Below are 17,222 nucleotides of genomic sequence, written 5' to 3'. Positions count from 1 at the left end.
TCACTTCCTGTTCCTGTCCACAGCACCAAGGAGAGACTCACGCAGGCCCTGCCCCTTAGTGTCAGATCAGCTTTTTGTAGACCCAAAGCTGTGACCCCTACACGGAGAAGCTGCGGTGCATTGTGCATTGGCTGTGCTGTTTTGTTTCTAAATGTCTCTGGTTAAGATGAAACTCAGCCCTCCTAAAGGCTAGTCCTCCTGGCTCTGGGGCTGTGTTTGCAATCCTGAGTTCTAGCTGGCAGCTGCTTCTGAGAGTCTGCGGTAGCAACAGTAACAATGTCAAGTCTCCAAGTAGCCACGCCCCCGCTGTGCTGCTATCCCCGCCTGTGTCTTCACGAATACCGCACTTGGCAGAGATCCATGCACTGTGCTTATCACTGGGCTCGACACTTACAGTGGTGGCCAAGCACATGCCAAGTGCCTACTGCACGGTTCATTTAGTGAGTGAGTGAGCACGCGGCCCTGTGCTGACACCGCTCAGCTGTGTCTCTTGCAGCTCCCTAATGCTGGTAAAAGAGCCGCATATATAGCGGGTTGATGAGCAGACTCTGGATATTAGCTGTTTTATTCCACTTCTGTCAATTCATCTGGCACGGTGTCTTTTTGCCACAGTCACTTTGAGCGTTGGAATCAAGTTTGTACATATCATATGCTATTTCTGAGCCCTTCGGTTTTTAAAAAAAAATATTTTTTCTTTAGAAAGAAAAGTACATTGCAAAAAATACAACAGTGACTAGCAATACGGCCCCCAACCTCAGCCAGTTGGAAATGGGTTGAGCCCCCTAAGAAGACCAACTCATTCCAAGTGGACGCGCAAAGCAGCAGGTTGGAGGCCCAGTGTCCATACCTGCAGTGAGGTTATGAATAATTACCCATAATGCCACACTATGTCAAGAGCCTGCCCATTCCTAGGGCTCCAACTTGCTCCTTTGGCTCTACTCTGACTAGTTGATGATGTAGAGAGTCTCCTAGGTCATCGGAGAAGGAACCAGGGCAGCATGGTCTTGAAGCATTCTAGAAGACAAGGAGCAGTGTGTGTGGAGGGATTAAATTGTGAAAGAACCTTCTAGACTGCTTAGCTGGGTCTCTGACTGGCCAGACTGACAGCTTTACTACCAACACATTCCAACAACTCAAGTGCTTTGTCGAGGGTCCTTTCATAAATTAAAATGCTATATGCAGAACTTTGCAAACTTAAGGGGTGTGGAACAACACTCCTCGAGCCCCCACCACCACCACCACAACTGCCTAAGATAAACAACTACAATTTACAGTTGTTGTTAGTTGGCCCTGTGGATGAGCTGGAGAGCTAACACTGGAACCCGTGGGCCGCAGGTTTACCACTGTTCACAGTGCCAGTGGCAGCAAAGCAGGAAAGCAAGAGTGTCTGTCGCACCCCATGTGTTAAAAAAAAAAAAAAGTTAGAGGGCATGCCAAGGCCAAAGTCCTCTTGTGGTGTTTATACCTCAGCACAGTTTAAATGTTGCCGGCCGAAAAGAATTCCACTGTCCAAATTAAACTAGGTGAACCATATTTGTCGGATGGCAAATGAGCCAGGGTTTGCATTCAGCATGCTGGAGAAATCTGAGTGACAGAGGCATCCTTGCCAGCCTTCAATAGCTCACACACGCGTGGACTGTGCTCGTGATCACTGCTCACTCTTTGGGGAATGGCTTAACAAAAGGCCCCCGTGTATGAAATACCAGCCACTCATCATTGGCCTTTCTCTGTCATCTTTTTTTTTCTTTCTAGTTCCACCTTTCATCCAGCCTTTTGAGTTCCCAAGGTTTTCCATCGGGCAGCGCGTCTTCATCCCATGTGTGGTGGTCTCAGGGGACTTACCCATCACCATCACCTGGCAGAAGGATGGCCGGCCCATTCCGGCCAGCCTCGGGGTGACCATTGACAACATCGACTTCACCAGCTCCCTGAGGATCTCCAACCTCTCCCTGATGCACAACGGGAATTACACCTGCATCGCCCGCAACGAGGCAGCGGCTGTGGAGCACCAGAGCCAGCTGATTGTGAGAGGTGAGTGCAGGGAGCTATCCATGCTGCTGTGGAGCACCAGAGCCAGCTGATTGTGAGAGGTGAGTGCAGGGAGCTATCCATGCTGCTGTGGAGCACCAGAGCCAGCTGATTGTGAGAGGTGAGTGCAGGGAGCTATCCATGCTGCATGGCTTGAAATACCGCAGGAAGAATCAGGAACAGAAATTCACTATTCCACCCGCCTATACACCACTTTTTTTTAAAATCACAGTTATAGAAATTAAGAATGAGTTCCTCTAAATTCTGAAACAAAGTTACATTTCTCCAACCTCTAACAGATCCAATATATATTAGATATATTAGCTTACTACTTATATTTACTTATAATATGTATTAAATATATTTGCTTGCAAGGGAAGGCTGTGTGGGGGGCCTGATGAAACAGGGAGGAAAGTTTTGTCAGGCTTGATTTTATTATGTTTACTTTGTATAAAGCTTTCAGTCATGTGTTTTATCACCTGGACTTGTGGATGGTGGACATTTAGGGGGCTAGAGGGATGGCTTAGCAGTTGAGAGTACATACTGTGCTTGCCCAAGACTGAGCTTGGTGGGCAGCCCTGGTCCAGTGGCTCACAACCACAGCTGTGGCTCCAGACCTGAAGCCTGTGACATCTGAGGGCACGTACACTCACACACTCTCCCAAACCCTCTCCCCACAGGCACATAATTAAAAGTAAAAAAAAAAAAAAAATCATTTAAAAAGTAACACCATTCTCCACGGCTTTACTAAGGAGCTACAGCGTGGCAGTGATTTTAGAGATGTGACAGTCTTGGCTCCTCGCTTCTATTTAGTGTCAAGTGTGCCAGTGTTCAGGGAAGCTTTTGCAGTGGTTTAAGTTAGGATGACTGCCATAGAATCTGCTGGCAACAATCGATGGCCTAGGGTGTAGAAAACACTGGCAGTGATCCCAGTCCTCCTAAGTTGTGCTGATCTGGCTTCAAGTCTTGGCTGCGGATGCCGGAGGTCACAGTGGTTCAGGCTGCAAGAGGGACAGAGCAGTAGGGACCAGTTGACCTGGCAAGCACAGATGTGGCGTGATGTAATGCCTCTCTGAGGGAGTCATGTTCATGTGCGCTGGGGAGGTAGCTATGGAAGAAAAGCTTTGCATGAATCCTGATCATTTGCCCTTCAAAGCCCCCAAACACTGGGCCTCTCTCTGTGCAGTGTTATCTTCAGGATCACCAACAGCGACTTGGTTGAGCAGAGGGGCCCTGTCTGTCCTCATCCACAGCTGTGTCTTCTCTGCACCTCTTCTTTTCTGACCAAAAAAAAAAAAAATTCATTTCCTAAAACTCACCAACGAAGCACAGAGAATGCTGTGCACCTGGAAGTTGTGCGTGGGGAGAAGCCAACTTCACACATTTGCAAAATAAAACAGAAACAATAAGCAAAGGAGCAAGAAACTAGATCCTCGATTTAAAACAAACAAAAGATACACATGACTACGGAAGTTAGGAAATATTCCCTTTCCTCCCTATTTTTTAGAAGATAAATGAAAATAGGAACCCCCTTTGTCTCTGCTTCCCAGTTCTCTCTTCAAGAAGAATTACCATTGTGTGTGAGGGCATAACCATGCATGGACCATTTTTAGTATAATCTACTCTGAAGGATTTAGGTCAGGAAATAAAGCACAGATAGAAAAGAGCATGGTGTTAGATACACACACACACACACACACACATATATACACACACACACATATAAACATATATTAACATATTTATAAGTATATATATACATATATTTCTTATTTGTAATTGTAAAAACAGTAACTGGCATTATTTTGGCCAAGGCCAAGTTCAGCCAAAGCAGAATTGACCTCACTCTTTAAGTTACAGAATAGAATATAATCTCACTAATCATGGACTTGTTCCTCAAAAATTATCTTCTGTTAAGTATGCAGCGCATCACCAGGTGGGTGTCAGATCACACACCAGCCCCTGTGACTGGAAAACTCAGAGAGAATCTCATGTGATCCACACTGTGGAACCCCCAGGGCATTCAAGATCACGTGTGTGTGTGTGTGTGTGTGTGTGTGTGTGTGTGTGTGTGTGTGTGTGTGACTTCAGGTCCTAACCAGATCCATTAAATGATGATATACAAAAACAGATCTCTCTCCCACCTCTGTGGGAGATATTAACCTTTTCCCCCAAGATCACTGGCAAGTGACAGTCAAACGTCGCCACACTTTACAGTGTCACAGCAGGGCGCTGTGAAAGTCTGGTTCCCAGCCTGTAGCCCACGCTGTTGCCAGCCGTCCTAGATCGGGAGAATCAGTTCTCCACCGCTCACGACCCTGAATCAAGCTTACTGGTTGACCCTGACAAGTAGCCTTTGGTGTCCTGGCTTTTGACCATGTGGTTATTTTACAAGCCTTTTTCTTCCTGCCCAGAGACTCCAACTAGGGTGGTGACATACACCGATTTACCTTATTTTTTAAATAGTCCTCTGAGAACTTTACACAATGTGTTTTAGCTTTTTCCGCCTCTTCCCAACTCCTCCTAGGTCTACAGACCCCCTTCCCTACCCACCCAATCCTGTGCCTTTTTAAAACACCCATAAATTCTGATTTGTGCTGCCTATATACTCTTAGATGTGTGGTTTTTCTACCAGGGTGTGGTCACCTGACTAGGAGCTACACTCTTAAATGACTGTTCCTCTGCTAGTAGCTATCAGTTGATAATAGCTCCCCAGCTAGGAGTGGAACGTCACGCCCACTTCCCTCTTCATGTTGTTGTTGTTGCTGCTGCTGCTGTTGCTGCTCTTCTTCTTCTTCTTCTTCTTCTTCTTCTTCTTCTTCTTCTTCTTCTTCTTCTTCTTCTTCTTCTTCTTCTTCTTCTTCTTCTTCTTCTTCTTCTTCCTTACGTGGGTCTTGTACATGCTGTCCAAACACTGAGTTAATGTGTGTAGTTTCTCGGTTGTGTGTCCAGAGGACATTGTTTCCTTATATTCATCTACTTCCTCTGGCTCTTACTCTCTTTCTTCCCCCTCTCCCACAATTATCCTCAGCCTTGTGGGGAGGAGATATTATACAGACGTCCCCATTACAGTTGGGAAGCCTTTAGTTTCCTGTTCTCTGGACCTTGATCAGTTGTGTATCTTTATGCTAATCACACTGCAAATAGACTAACCCAGAGACTCGTGGTGATCAGCGTCCGAGGAGGGTTGGGAGGGGCACAGGTCTATGGATATATAATGACAAGTCCTTAGGAGTAATTTTAATATTATATCCATAAATGGCCCCAAAATGATGTCATCATGCATGGGTTTCATCTCGTGAGGTGAGCCCAAAATCCAATCATAAAACAGTTGGTTACCCCACAAGTCTTGATCCAATTGTACCCGTTGAGTTCTGGAGAACCTCCTGCTTCTAAGTGGGGAAGGTGCTAAGGTTTGAGTGGAAGGTCAGCTGCCGAGCTGACGTCACATACTCAAGGTCCTGGGTCCTCAGAGAAGTCTCAAGGCAGTGGGAATCAGTTAGAGGCATGGATCAACTTCTGGAATGAAGTGGGCTAGCGAGCATGGAGGTCTACAACAGGGAGCTTCCTGCTGCCCGTTTAAAGCAGAAACACGTGGTGGTGGCTGCAGGAAAGACTCAGGACGGTGGGGTGGGGGGGGGTGGTCATTGCATAAAGTTCTTTTCTGCCCTTGGTGACTGGTTGTGTTCAAGTGTACATGAGGAGGCAGGATAACACACCTCCCAGGGGAGCAGCCAGCCCACTGCGGTAGGTGTTTGTTTGAGCTGTCTTCCCGATGCTCCAATCCCCTCTGTCCTTCGTACAAAGTAACCAAGGAAGGCTGTCTCTCCAGGTTCACACCTACTAGGAGTGGCAACCCTTTCCTGGGGTCTGGAAACTGTGCAGCTGTGCTCAGAACTTCAGCTTTCCATGTAAATGGTCAAGTTGAGTCAGGAACTTTTTTTAATAACTGCTTTAGCTACAGCTTATACTGAATAAATGGATGAAGGACTTTTACGTGAAGTTAAGGCTCTTCCTGCTCACTGTCACTGTTCAGAGAGAAATGCACATCATTAAATACAGAACACAAAGCTGGCACTTGGTTCATGAAGGATGCAAACAGTAAACTGATGAAATACATTACATGCAAGTACCAAAAAACAAAACAAAACCCAAAACACAAATTACTCTGTGCTTTTATTTTAGTCTTTCACTGGGATTGAGAACCGTCTCTTTCTTACTTGTTTTAAAGACTTGCCCTGAGATGTAGGTTGAGGAAAGTGGAAACGGAATGAAGAGTTTAGAGGTCTTGAAATTGCCTGTCACTGAGAAGGCGGTTTGGGAGTCTCAGGGTGACAGGCTACTAATTACAGGAGTAGAACACACCTTGATAGCAGGGAGATTGCTGTTCTTGATATGGCCATAGAAGACTTCACAGAGGTGTGAGTGCCATCAGCCTTGGTATGTAAGAAGGTTCAGGAAGAAAGAGACAAGACGGTGTAGGCACAATACTAGAACTTTCTGAAAGCTGGCCAGGCCAATATTGCTGCATGCGCGTGGTCTGTGCAAGCTTGGAAACATGGCTGACTTCTCTGAGCCTTGGCTTCCTCATCTGTGCAAATGGTATAGTAGGGGTTACCCTGTGACTTCCAGGGACTGTAAGTAACTAATAACTCTTTTGGAGTCTGCAGCATGCAGCTGCCAGAAGAATTCCTCAGCTCCCCTAAGCTTAGTGAATGTCCTGGGTGTGATCAAAACAGCACCCAAGCCCGTGAACTTCGGTTCTGTTCTCATAGGGTGCAGAACCTGATGTGGGAGATGGACAATTAGACAAACAATACCAAATGGCTGTAGCAAAAGCCGAGGGGTGCTCAAGTGAGGACTCTCAGAGAAGGTCTTAATCTCCTGTGAAGCATCAGAAAAGATGCTGGGTTAATAAATAAGCTTTCAGCTGAAGCAAAAATAATGACAAACAGGAATGCACCAAACTAAAGTACAGAGAGGATTGCGAAGACCCAAGAATGCCGATCTGGGGGTGAGTGAATGGGAAGACACTTTGGAATGGCTTCAGGACAGTCTGCAGTGGGCGGGGCGGGGGTGGGGCGGGGTGCTAAGAGCCTGCCAAACAGTGTAGGAACATGGACATGGTCCAGGAGTGGTGGGAGCCTGTGATGGCTTCCCAAGCATCCTTCACGTCACTGGGTGGAGAAGCGGTGCTAGTGGGGCGGTGGTGAGGGAAACTACACCAGACAGAAGTGACCAACTGGAGGCCATCTGAGATGAGAGACCGCGTTGTGCTCACTCTACCCAGCTTTATCCTCTTGAGAGCAGAGTGCAGTCAGGACTGGCTGCAGATCACTTAGCTGGCATGCAAACCCCGCATTCCAGAATAAAGGGAGGAAAGAGTAAGACCAAGGATAGCAGAAAGCTTTAGTAAGTGAGCTGCTGTGTGGTCAGCTAGAGCCCATGTCCACCTGCTGCCCAGAACAAAGTGTGATGTCTGGACCTGCAGCTTTGAGTGTCACCCTGGAGCTCATAAGACAAGCCAAGTCTGAGGCTCCACTTCAAACCCACAAGGTTTTCATCTTTCCTGTGAGGGTAGTGTTGGGGAGTGGCTTAGTTATGTGCTCAGTAATATACATATTTTTTCTCCTCCATGTTGTCTCAAGTAGCATCGAATATGAATAGTGGATAATTGAGACATTCGTCTCTTTGCCATAAAAATTCAGAAGCCTGCATGTTTGTTACTTGGGTTTTCATGACAGCATGGACCAGTGAGGGGACCAGAAGGGGAAATAGAACCAGGGATTCTGTTATGAGAGAGAAACCCTACTTAGGGAACCCGCAGGCTATCTTTGCCAGGATATGGGAAATTCTTGAGTAATGGCATAGGAGGGCTATTCTACCAATCAAGGGGCCATCTCAATCTGTAATTACCTCCTGCTTGCCACATGTAAATATCCCATGTCCATCTCAATCTGTAATTACCTCCTGCTTACCACGTGTTTATATCCTGTGTCAACTTCTTTGGTGAGTTTTTAAGCAGAATTGTTTAGCTTAGAGCCAAATTGAGTGGAGGGTCATGGATGAGTGAGAAGTAGGCTGTGCAGCTGGGTGCTCCATTCAGTAAAAAAAAAAAAAAAAAAAAAAAGCAGCTTTTCGTCTTGGCATAATTAGTTGTGGGTTTGCCTCCCATGCCACGGACAATGAGTCTAGTGTGATGTTTTAATATTAGAAAATCCGGGCTGGTGGGTGTGGCGGTACTCCTATCATACTGGACCTAGGGGCAGAAGCAGGGGGGTCCAAAGTTTGAAGACAACTTGGGCCATATAGCAAAACTTTGTCAAAAACAAACAAACAAACACAAAACACAAAAAACAAAACTGACAGCAGAAGTTGGAGAGATGGCTGAGCAGCTAAGAACACTGGTTGCTCTTCCGAAAGACCCAGGTTCAATTCCCAGCACCCACAACACAGGTCACACCCATCTGTAACTCCAATTCCAGGGATCCAGTGCCCTCTCTGGCCTCCTTGGTCACTGTAAACATGATATGCAGGCAAAATGCTCACACATATAATTTTTAAAATTCTTTTAAAAAGGAAGAGAGGAAAAGAGAGAGGAATGAAAGATGAGGCAGAAGTGATAAGACGGGAGAAAAGAAAAATAGCCCTGTATAACCTCTAATACTTTCCCAGAAACAATTTCCTGGCCTTAAGGCACTCAACTTTTATTAATTTATTTCTAGTATATATACATCTGGCTGAACTAACTTTTCTCAACATATTATTCACATGAAGTGAAGTTGCTATTGCAGTTTGCAGATATTCCAGACGCCATCGCTGAATGTGCTTATTTATTTCAACCCTTGGCATCTGGGTTTACTAAAGTGAACCAATGCTTAAATTCATCTCCTTCTTCCAACAAAGTCCCAAACTTTCTGAACCTCAACCCATTTTCTCCTCATGACAAAGGCCTGCGAAATGGATGCCACAATGGTCCCTCGTTTGCCTGTTAGGAAGCTGAGTCATCTTGTAACCTGCATAAAAGATGCATAAAAATGCAGGAATCAGCAGAGCTGTAGACTGAGGCGTTCATCCACGCTCTGCTCTTTCTCACCACCGTTACCTCTCCGCGTTTAGTGTTTTCTACAAAAAGCTGGACAGGAAAATGGAAAACAGGTTGTTGTGTTCTGTCTCCAGCTGCTTCTCAGGTCCTGATGTAGTTCCCTTATCATGGCCCAACTGGTCATCACTTCAACATGCTCCCAAGGGGCTCATTTCGGTGAGACCCTGGGCGCCTCCTCAGTCCTTGGCTTGTGCTAGCTGGAATGCCCATCTGTCTGCAGCACCGAGGTCCACGCACGTCTCAGGACTGGGAGCTCTAGAGCCTCAAATAAGCAAGCCTAATCTCAGCAGGTGTGAGGAGAGGAAGGAAGGGAGCACCAGTTGTTTGCCGCGTGGTTAATCTGCAGTGGTTGTAGCCCCTCTCTTCCACAGTGCATGGCTATCCCACTGAAAGTCCACCCCCACCGCCCCCCCAGGTCTGCTGCAGGTGTGCTGCCGTTAGGCCACTGCCAGATCCCGGCATTTCTAGAAGACTAATGACCTGCTCACTCGGACACTGCTACCAGTTTTGCGCAGTGTTGTACTGTAGGTGGAGCGCTGAGAATGGTGCGGGTCAGGGTGGATCTGCCCAGTGCCTCATAGAATTCACCACACAGCCCTGGCCGGAACTTCTGATCACGACGGTGATCCGGGCACCTCTCCTCAGCAGGCCTCTGGGATTCCTTTGGCCCTGCCAGGTGCTGACATATCAGGAAGAGTGGCTAATGTGTCCTGGAGAGACGTCCCCCTCTAGGGTTTGCTTGTCATTTCTTTCATCTTCACTGAGACTTCGAGCAGTTCTTTACTAAGGAAATGCTCATCCTTGATGAGTACAATCTGGAGAATGACATATATTTTACCTCTTCTGTACATATTGTCTATGACTCTATTCTGTATGGAATCAATTCCTGGCAAGCTTGAGTGTCACATGGCCTTGGGTTGGCCAAAGCCCCACACATCCACAAAAGAGCAGTTTCCCTACTTAAAAAAAAAAAAAAAATCAAAATTTCCACTAAAACAAATGCATAGAAGGCCCGCCAACACTCACTTGTTCTGACCTGCAGACATGGCTATCGGCGTGTTATTTGTAGGAAACATCCTTTTTACATGAAGTTGTACAGGGATAACTGTTGAGTGGCTCTGTCTAAATAACAACATTTCTCTTTTCCAGTTCCTCCCAAGTTTGTGGTGCAGCCCCGGGACCAGGACGGGATCTATGGCAAAGCAGTGATCCTCAATTGCTCTGCGCAGGGCTATCCTGTGCCTACGATTGTCTGGAAATTCTCAAAAGGTATGAAGTCACTCAACTGTCTGTCTAGCTATGTTGTCAACACTGCTTGTCCTTTTGGAGAATACTTGCTGGTAGACACGCCGTCCTCTCTCACACCAATCTGCCTTGTGTATACCCCGGTGAATCACTCAGGACTTACTCAAATCATGAAATCACCCCTAACGTGACCTGGGAAAGACTGATTTTTAACACCTGGAGAAATACTACTTTCCCCTCTATATTATGAACATGATTTACTCAGACTCCTACCAACACAGACACAAGGAGGGAGGCACCAGTGTTGGAATTATTCACTGCTAGAAATTTTTCGTTAAACACCTGGCACTCTGTGCTAACATTAAAATAATTGAATTTTTTAGACTTATCTGGGTAATATAGAATGCTGCATATCACCCCACCACCACCACCACCACCAGGGTCTATCAGCAGCAGTCCTAAGATGAGTGTCTGGAGCTCCCTGTTTCCAACCCAATACCCACCATGCCTCCTCTTCAAGAGATTGACGCCTCCGCCCACCCATAGATTACATAGTAAGCATCTGTTAGATTGCAGGGTATGCCTTGGAAGCCGGTGGTCATACCATTTTAGACACCAGAAAAATGGTTTCCATTCACGATACTGTCTTCTCCAGGCAAGGTCCCCCAGCTCTGTCCTAAATATGGAACCTCTGTTCACACTTAGTAACTTACTCACACAACTACGGGGGGGGGGGAGCAGTGAGGGAAGGTGAAGCAGTCGCTGATTGGCCGTGACCTCCTCCACCACGTAAAGATGCGCTATTCATACTTAATCATCTATTTGTTTCCCTGTTCCCTTAACTACAGCTTGCATTCTAGGCTTTTCTTTTTATAATAAGGTATTATTTTCTTCCTATGAAACCAACCCACAATAGAAGGAAAGCAAGTGGTGAACTTGCCTCCATCTTAGTTGGGTAGATCGGCTAAGAGAGCTAAGGGGCTTTTAGGCAGCAACTAGGAGAGCAAGATGATTAATTCTGAAAAAAGGAAAAGAAAAACCCGACCCAGTTGTAGCTCTTCCTTTGCCTGTGGGAATCACCTTGTTGAAAGATAAAAGCTGCTACTTAGGAGCCTCCTCCCCTGGGACTTATTTTAAGCTGAACCCAGAGCCCCGTGTTGTCTTACTATATTAAAGCGGACAAACAGAGCAAATTTAATTTAGCTCTGATCCACAGAACATTTGATGGTGTGAACATTTCCTGTGACATTTACCGTCAAAATTATTTTTCGATGTTGCCGCCCACACATTCTCTGCTTCGCCCTAATGCTGTTTCCAGGCTTTTGCCCTTGTGAACAGCCCTGCAGTCGACCTCTACTCACTGAGTTCAATGTGTTCAGGAGTAATTTTCTTGTACTGTAACTTCCTAAAAGTGAGCTAGCGTGACTCCGTGAAATGCTCTCAGTCTTTCTTAGCCGAGGGGACTTTGTCCCCAGCAGGGTCAGGGTGTGTGTGTCCCTTTCTCTCTTCAATAGATAAGATCCTTTCCCTCCCTGGCTGTGTTATCTGTGCGCTCTTGTGAGTAAAAATTAACTTGCATATTTAGACTGCGAATGCTGTTTAGAATGTTTCATTCCTTGTTCACTGGCAATTTCTGCTCCCACTCTGGGGACTGTCCGAGGCATGGTGCTCACCTGCCGGTCTCTGTGTCGTGTTTGTGAACACACTGTGTACAGCTCCTTGCTTGATAAGGATGGTGCCCACATTCCATCTTTTCCCATTGCTGATACTCATTAAGTCACGGTAGCTTTTTCATCTATAAATGTCACATGGAAATTCAGATTATTGGAGAAGAAGAGAGAAACTGTAAAGACAGTCTTTAAGATCTCACAAACTACAGAATGCCTAAAAGCCAAAGGAAAACAAATCACCATTCCTTTTAGTCTGAGCTGTCAGGCTAAGTCCCCAGTAGCAGATGTGCACGTATCATTTCTACCTTCCGTTCATGTGGTCACCTCTGGCTTGTAATCATGATTTTCCAGTTAACAATATGCTATGAGAGCCGAGCGTGGTGGCATGTACCTTTAATCCCAGCACTTGGGAGGCAAAGGCAGGTGGATCTCTGTGAGTTCAAGGCCAGCTTGGTCTGCAGAGAGAGTCTAGGATAGCCAAGGCTACACAGAGAAACCCTGTCTCAAAAACAAAACAAAACAACAACAAAACCCCAATGTGCTATGAATCTCTCTGTGTGGCATTGAATATTGATGTTTTATTTGCCTTTTGACATTTTTTACAGTTGAAACTTTTAATATCCTTTTAAAATCTGACAGGATACATTGACTGAAAAGTCATCAACAATGCAGAAAAATTTAACAATCTCATTAGCAATCACGATTATGTAAATGTTTAGGGTGTGGCTCACTCAACACTGTAGAGCATGCATTATATTTGTCTCATGGAGCATACACCCCAATATACAATGTCCTGCACAATAAAACAAACTGAAGCAGCTGTAAAGTTAATATTAAATTAAATCACAAGTCAGTAGCAGGAAAGTTTCAAGTAATCCCCCTGGGTAAAAGAGGTTTTATATTAACACACCAGCAGAGTTAAGATAAAGTTTACAGGCTGGATGTGGTAGTGCACACCTTTAATCCCAGCACTTGGGAGGCAGAGGCAGGCAGATCTCTGAGTTCCAAGCCTGCCTGATCTATATAGTAAGTTCCAGGACAGCCAGAGACACACAGAGAAAGCCTGTCTTGAAAAAAATGAAAAAAAGAAAGAAAGAGAGAAAATCAAAAGAGTTTACAAAGGATTACAAGAGCTCCTCTTGCCCCTATGTAGAGATCTTAGCACTAGAGTTGCGTTTGTGCTTTGCCGTCTGATTGGCAGGTAACTGCTGCACACATGTAGCATGCGGTGTGGGCGTCTTGTACTGCATGCACTGTCAAAGTCATATAAGAGGGACTGACATACTGTCCACTCTCTCCTTGTAATAAGAACACTCCAGTGTCCTTTTCTCCTCGGTGCTCTGAAATTCGTGGCTGGTTATTGCTATGGAGTCATCCTACAGTGAAATTGAAAGCCAAATGTGTCCCTTCTTCCCAGTCAGATCGACAGTCCATCGTTCAGCCTTGCATTAACCTCCATCCCAAACCTCCGAGGCCCGCCAGGCTGCTTCCCTTTCCTGTGAAGTCAGTTGTTTTATAGTCCACAACCAGATGAAGTCCTACAACAAAACTCTCTCGGTCCTTCCACATTCGCTCAACATGATGTCCTCTGGTCATGTCTATGTCATCACAAAGTACAAGGTTTCCTGCTGGCTTGCTTAAGTTATCAGCAGCATTGAAAAAAAAAAGTTATCAGCAGCATTAGCCTCATACCAGTTTTGCCATTTTCTTCTCTCTAAGCCTCAAGAGAGGACTCTCAAGCTAGGGAGCAACTTCCGCATTCCCACGGAGGAAGAGCCAGGAGAAACGGCTGGCTGCCTCTCTGACCTGGGTCTGCTCCATTTAAAGATCTTTCCAGAATTTCATTGTGACCTAGTCATTGTCCTAGATCCCTAGCTGACTCCCTAGCCAGCTCACCCCCACCACAAAGGAATCGGCAAGCTACGCTGTACTTAGGCCACTACCGCGCCGTAGCATAGCACCCTGCCAGGTTTCCGGTGTCGCTGGTACATCTCTGTATTTTGCTTTTATTCAGCTCTTTATTCTTAGAAAATGTCATGCTGGGTTCCATTACATCCATCTCTGTGGATGTGTTTATCTTTCCCCTGGGATTATTTTCTGTAAGTAGAATTGCTGCCTCAAAGAGTAAACAGTTTTTATAGCTTTTAGACACATTGACGGTTTGCCAGCCTTTTATTCATTTGCACAGACTTTCTTAGTGTGAAGTCGTTCCTGCTTCTTTGAGCCAAAATGATGCTGCACTTTACACCTGATTCTTACTGGTTCCCAATCCAATAGAAGAACATTTTTGCATTATTATTTTAGTGAAGCGATAAAAGATGATGCATTAAAATTATGTTGATAATGGAATATGTTTCAAATAATCCTGACAATCAGTGGGCAAGAGGGGGAAAGTACAGTGCCCCTAAGTGTGACAGAGCACAGGGTTGGAGAGACAGTTCAGAAGGTAAGAGCACCAGCCTGTCTTCCACGGGACCCGGGTTAGCTCCCAGGGTATCTCATAACCATATGCAACACCAGTTCCAGGGGATCCAATGCCTCTTCTGACTCAGTGGCCACCAAGTGCACAAATGATGCACAGACACACAAACACTCCTACACATAAAATAAAAATAAATCAATTTTTTAAAAAAAAATGGCAGAGCAAGTGGAGATAAGTCAACCCTGGCCCTGAGCCAGAAGGCTGCAGCAACCGGTCCCTGGGCCAGGGACCCATAGACATATCATGGCAGCATATGTAGCGACTGTAGAAATTAAACAGCCTCGGCTGAAAAACAACCTTTTTCCAGTTTCGAACTTAGTTCTGAAGACACAAAACACAGGACAGTTGCATCCCATCTCCCAGTGTTGCTTTTTTGCATAAAAGAGACACTTCGTCTAAAGACTTCAAAACCTGGGTTCAGTTGCTTGGTGGTCTGTGCTCTGCATGACCCACGGCTAAAATAATATAGAAAATAAAACGGGCTAGTAAGGTTTACTATTGACAGCCTATAATTGCTACAGCAGCTGTTATTAACCTGCTGTCAATACCATATTTACCACATAAATAAAAGGCAGACACCGGATAGAATTTTAAATAAGCCTCACTTCACCTGGGCCTGGGCAGACGTTACCCACTAAGCTACCTTGCCACCTCCCAGCCCCACATCACATGGCGTCTGCTTTATGCTTTAACCGTTCCTGTCTGGGCTGCTTCCCATCTGTGATTCCATAAGCACTTGCACATGCTTTCCATCTGGCCGGCTTCTGTCCAACACCACCTCACAGTAAATTCCTCCTGGCCACGTGGTTCTCTCCCAGCTGACCTATGGCAGTCCTCTTCCTCCTCCTCCTCCTCCTCCTCCTCCTCCTCCTCCTCCTCCTCCTCCTCCTCCTCCTCCTCCTCCTCCAGTACCAGACCCTCTCCTTCCCGGGGATCCTTCTGTCTTCCCGGCCTGCAGATCTTGGCCATGTCTACCTCATCTCCACCCTGCCCAGGTGTAGGTACTTTATTGGTCAAACAGGGACAATTTGGAGGCAAAGTTACACAGCAACAGTTGGGATACTTGATAGTCAGCAAGCAGACCTTGGGGAGCAAAATAATTAACAGTCCATTACAAAGCCCAAGACCAAGCTGCTACACGCAAACAACACCCTCTGCATACTCCCCACTTATGACAGAAGGAAACTGTTTTAGGTCACTGTCTTAGAGACTAGCTCCACCCTGTGTGAGCTCCCCAGGAGCAGAAGGGGGGCTGATAAATGACAGAACAGCCCCTGGGCTTGCTATGCTCTCGGTGGCTATCCGCAGAATCCCTGCTGTACAGGGGTGTCCAAGGACCAAGGCCTCAGCGTGCCTCAGCGTGCAGAAGTAGGAAGGAGTCTGCACTTAAAAATAACATTACCGGAGAATTAGGAGCTGGGAACTTACCCGAGGCATGACAGACATGAGGTGGGCCTTTCACATGTTCAAAGACAGAGAAGTGATCGTTAGGGTCCTGCTAGGGGTGATGTCGCACTTCATTTCACGTTGCTGTGACTGATGCTGTGACGTTGCTAAGACCAAAAGAGACCTGAGGAGGAAAGGGTTTATTCCACTTCCAGCTTCTAGTCCTTCATCATGGAAAACAGAAACCTAGAAGTGGGAGCTGATGCAGAGGCCACGGAGGAACACTGCTTGCTGGCTTGCTCCTTGTGGATTGCTCATCCTACCTTCCTATAGAACCCAGGACTACCTGCTCGTGGGTGGCACCACCCACAGTGAGCTAGGCTCTCTCATATTAATCATTAATTAAGAAAATATCCTACAGCTTGCTTATGGGCAGTCTAATGAAGGCATTATCTCATTTGTGTCAAGTTGACCAAAAACAAAAACAAAAACAAAAAAAACAAAAAACACCTAGCCAGAAGAACAGTGCATGCGTGCACATGTGTGGAGGTCAGAAGACAATTTTCCATGTCTGCCTCCTTCTACCATGTGGGTCTTAGGGTTCAAATTTAGGCCACCAGGCTCAGAGAGAGGAGCCTCTACCTGCTATAAAAGTCAGCATTCTCTGAAGGATCAGAACTGATAGGATGTATACACACACACACACACACACACACACACACACACACACACACATATATATTTATAGAAACATAATTCATATGATATGTGAATTATATGAAGCCACTCAAATCCTATATATATATATGAATTATGTTAATATATTTTTAATTATGTGAATATATATGGAATTTATTAGAGTGGCCTTACAGGGTGTGATCTAGTTCGCCCAACAGTGGTTGTCTTACTACCTACAAGCTGAACATTGTATAGTTTTCAGGCTGCAAGACTGGATGTCTCATCTGGTCCTCAGTCTACGTTGTCATCCCTAAGAAGTGGGTTCTAATACCAGCAAAGGAATGCCTCAGCAACAGGATAGATGAACTTGCCAGCAAGAGTGAGGGCAAGCAGGCAAAAAGCAAAGGCCCCCTTCTTCCATCTCCATTTATGTGGGCTGACACCAGAAGGTGTGCCCAGTCTAGGGAAGGTCTTCTCACTTAAAACAACCTGACCAAGAAAATCTCTTCTGTGGTTTTAATTGATCCTAGATATAATCACGTTTAATTGATCCTAGATGTAAACACACTGATGATCAAGATTAGCCATCACAGGAGTGATTCTTGGAAAGTTCCAGAAACATCAAGGG

The 17,222-nt window shown here is 45.8% G+C and overlaps 1 protein-coding gene and 1 pseudogene across 1 annotated transcript in view; both read left to right on the top strand.

Moving 5' to 3' along the window:
- Nucleotides 1-17,222, top strand: part of LOC127192954 (40S ribosomal protein S19-like) — an 877,505-nt pseudogene that overhangs the window by 607,773 nt on the left and 252,510 nt on the right.
- Nucleotides 1-17,222, top strand: part of Dscam (DS cell adhesion molecule) — a 574,658-nt gene that overhangs the window by 347,683 nt on the left and 209,753 nt on the right. The window contains exons 10-11 of the mRNA XM_051150389.1: nucleotides 1,753-2,031; nucleotides 10,283-10,402. Coding sequence (XP_051006346.1) covers nucleotides 1,753-2,031; nucleotides 10,283-10,402 — 399 coding nt within the window. The remainder of the gene's footprint in view (nucleotides 1-1,752; nucleotides 2,032-10,282; nucleotides 10,403-17,222) is intronic.

The sequence above is a fragment of the Acomys russatus genome, chromosome 8 (genome assembly GCF_903995435.1).
Source record: "Acomys russatus chromosome 8, mAcoRus1.1, whole genome shotgun sequence".
In the NCBI taxonomy this organism is placed as follows: domain Eukaryota; kingdom Metazoa; phylum Chordata; class Mammalia; order Rodentia; family Muridae; genus Acomys; species Acomys russatus.
Note: the sequence above shows the minus strand (reverse complement) of the source record. Positions and strands in the feature narration are given on the sequence as shown.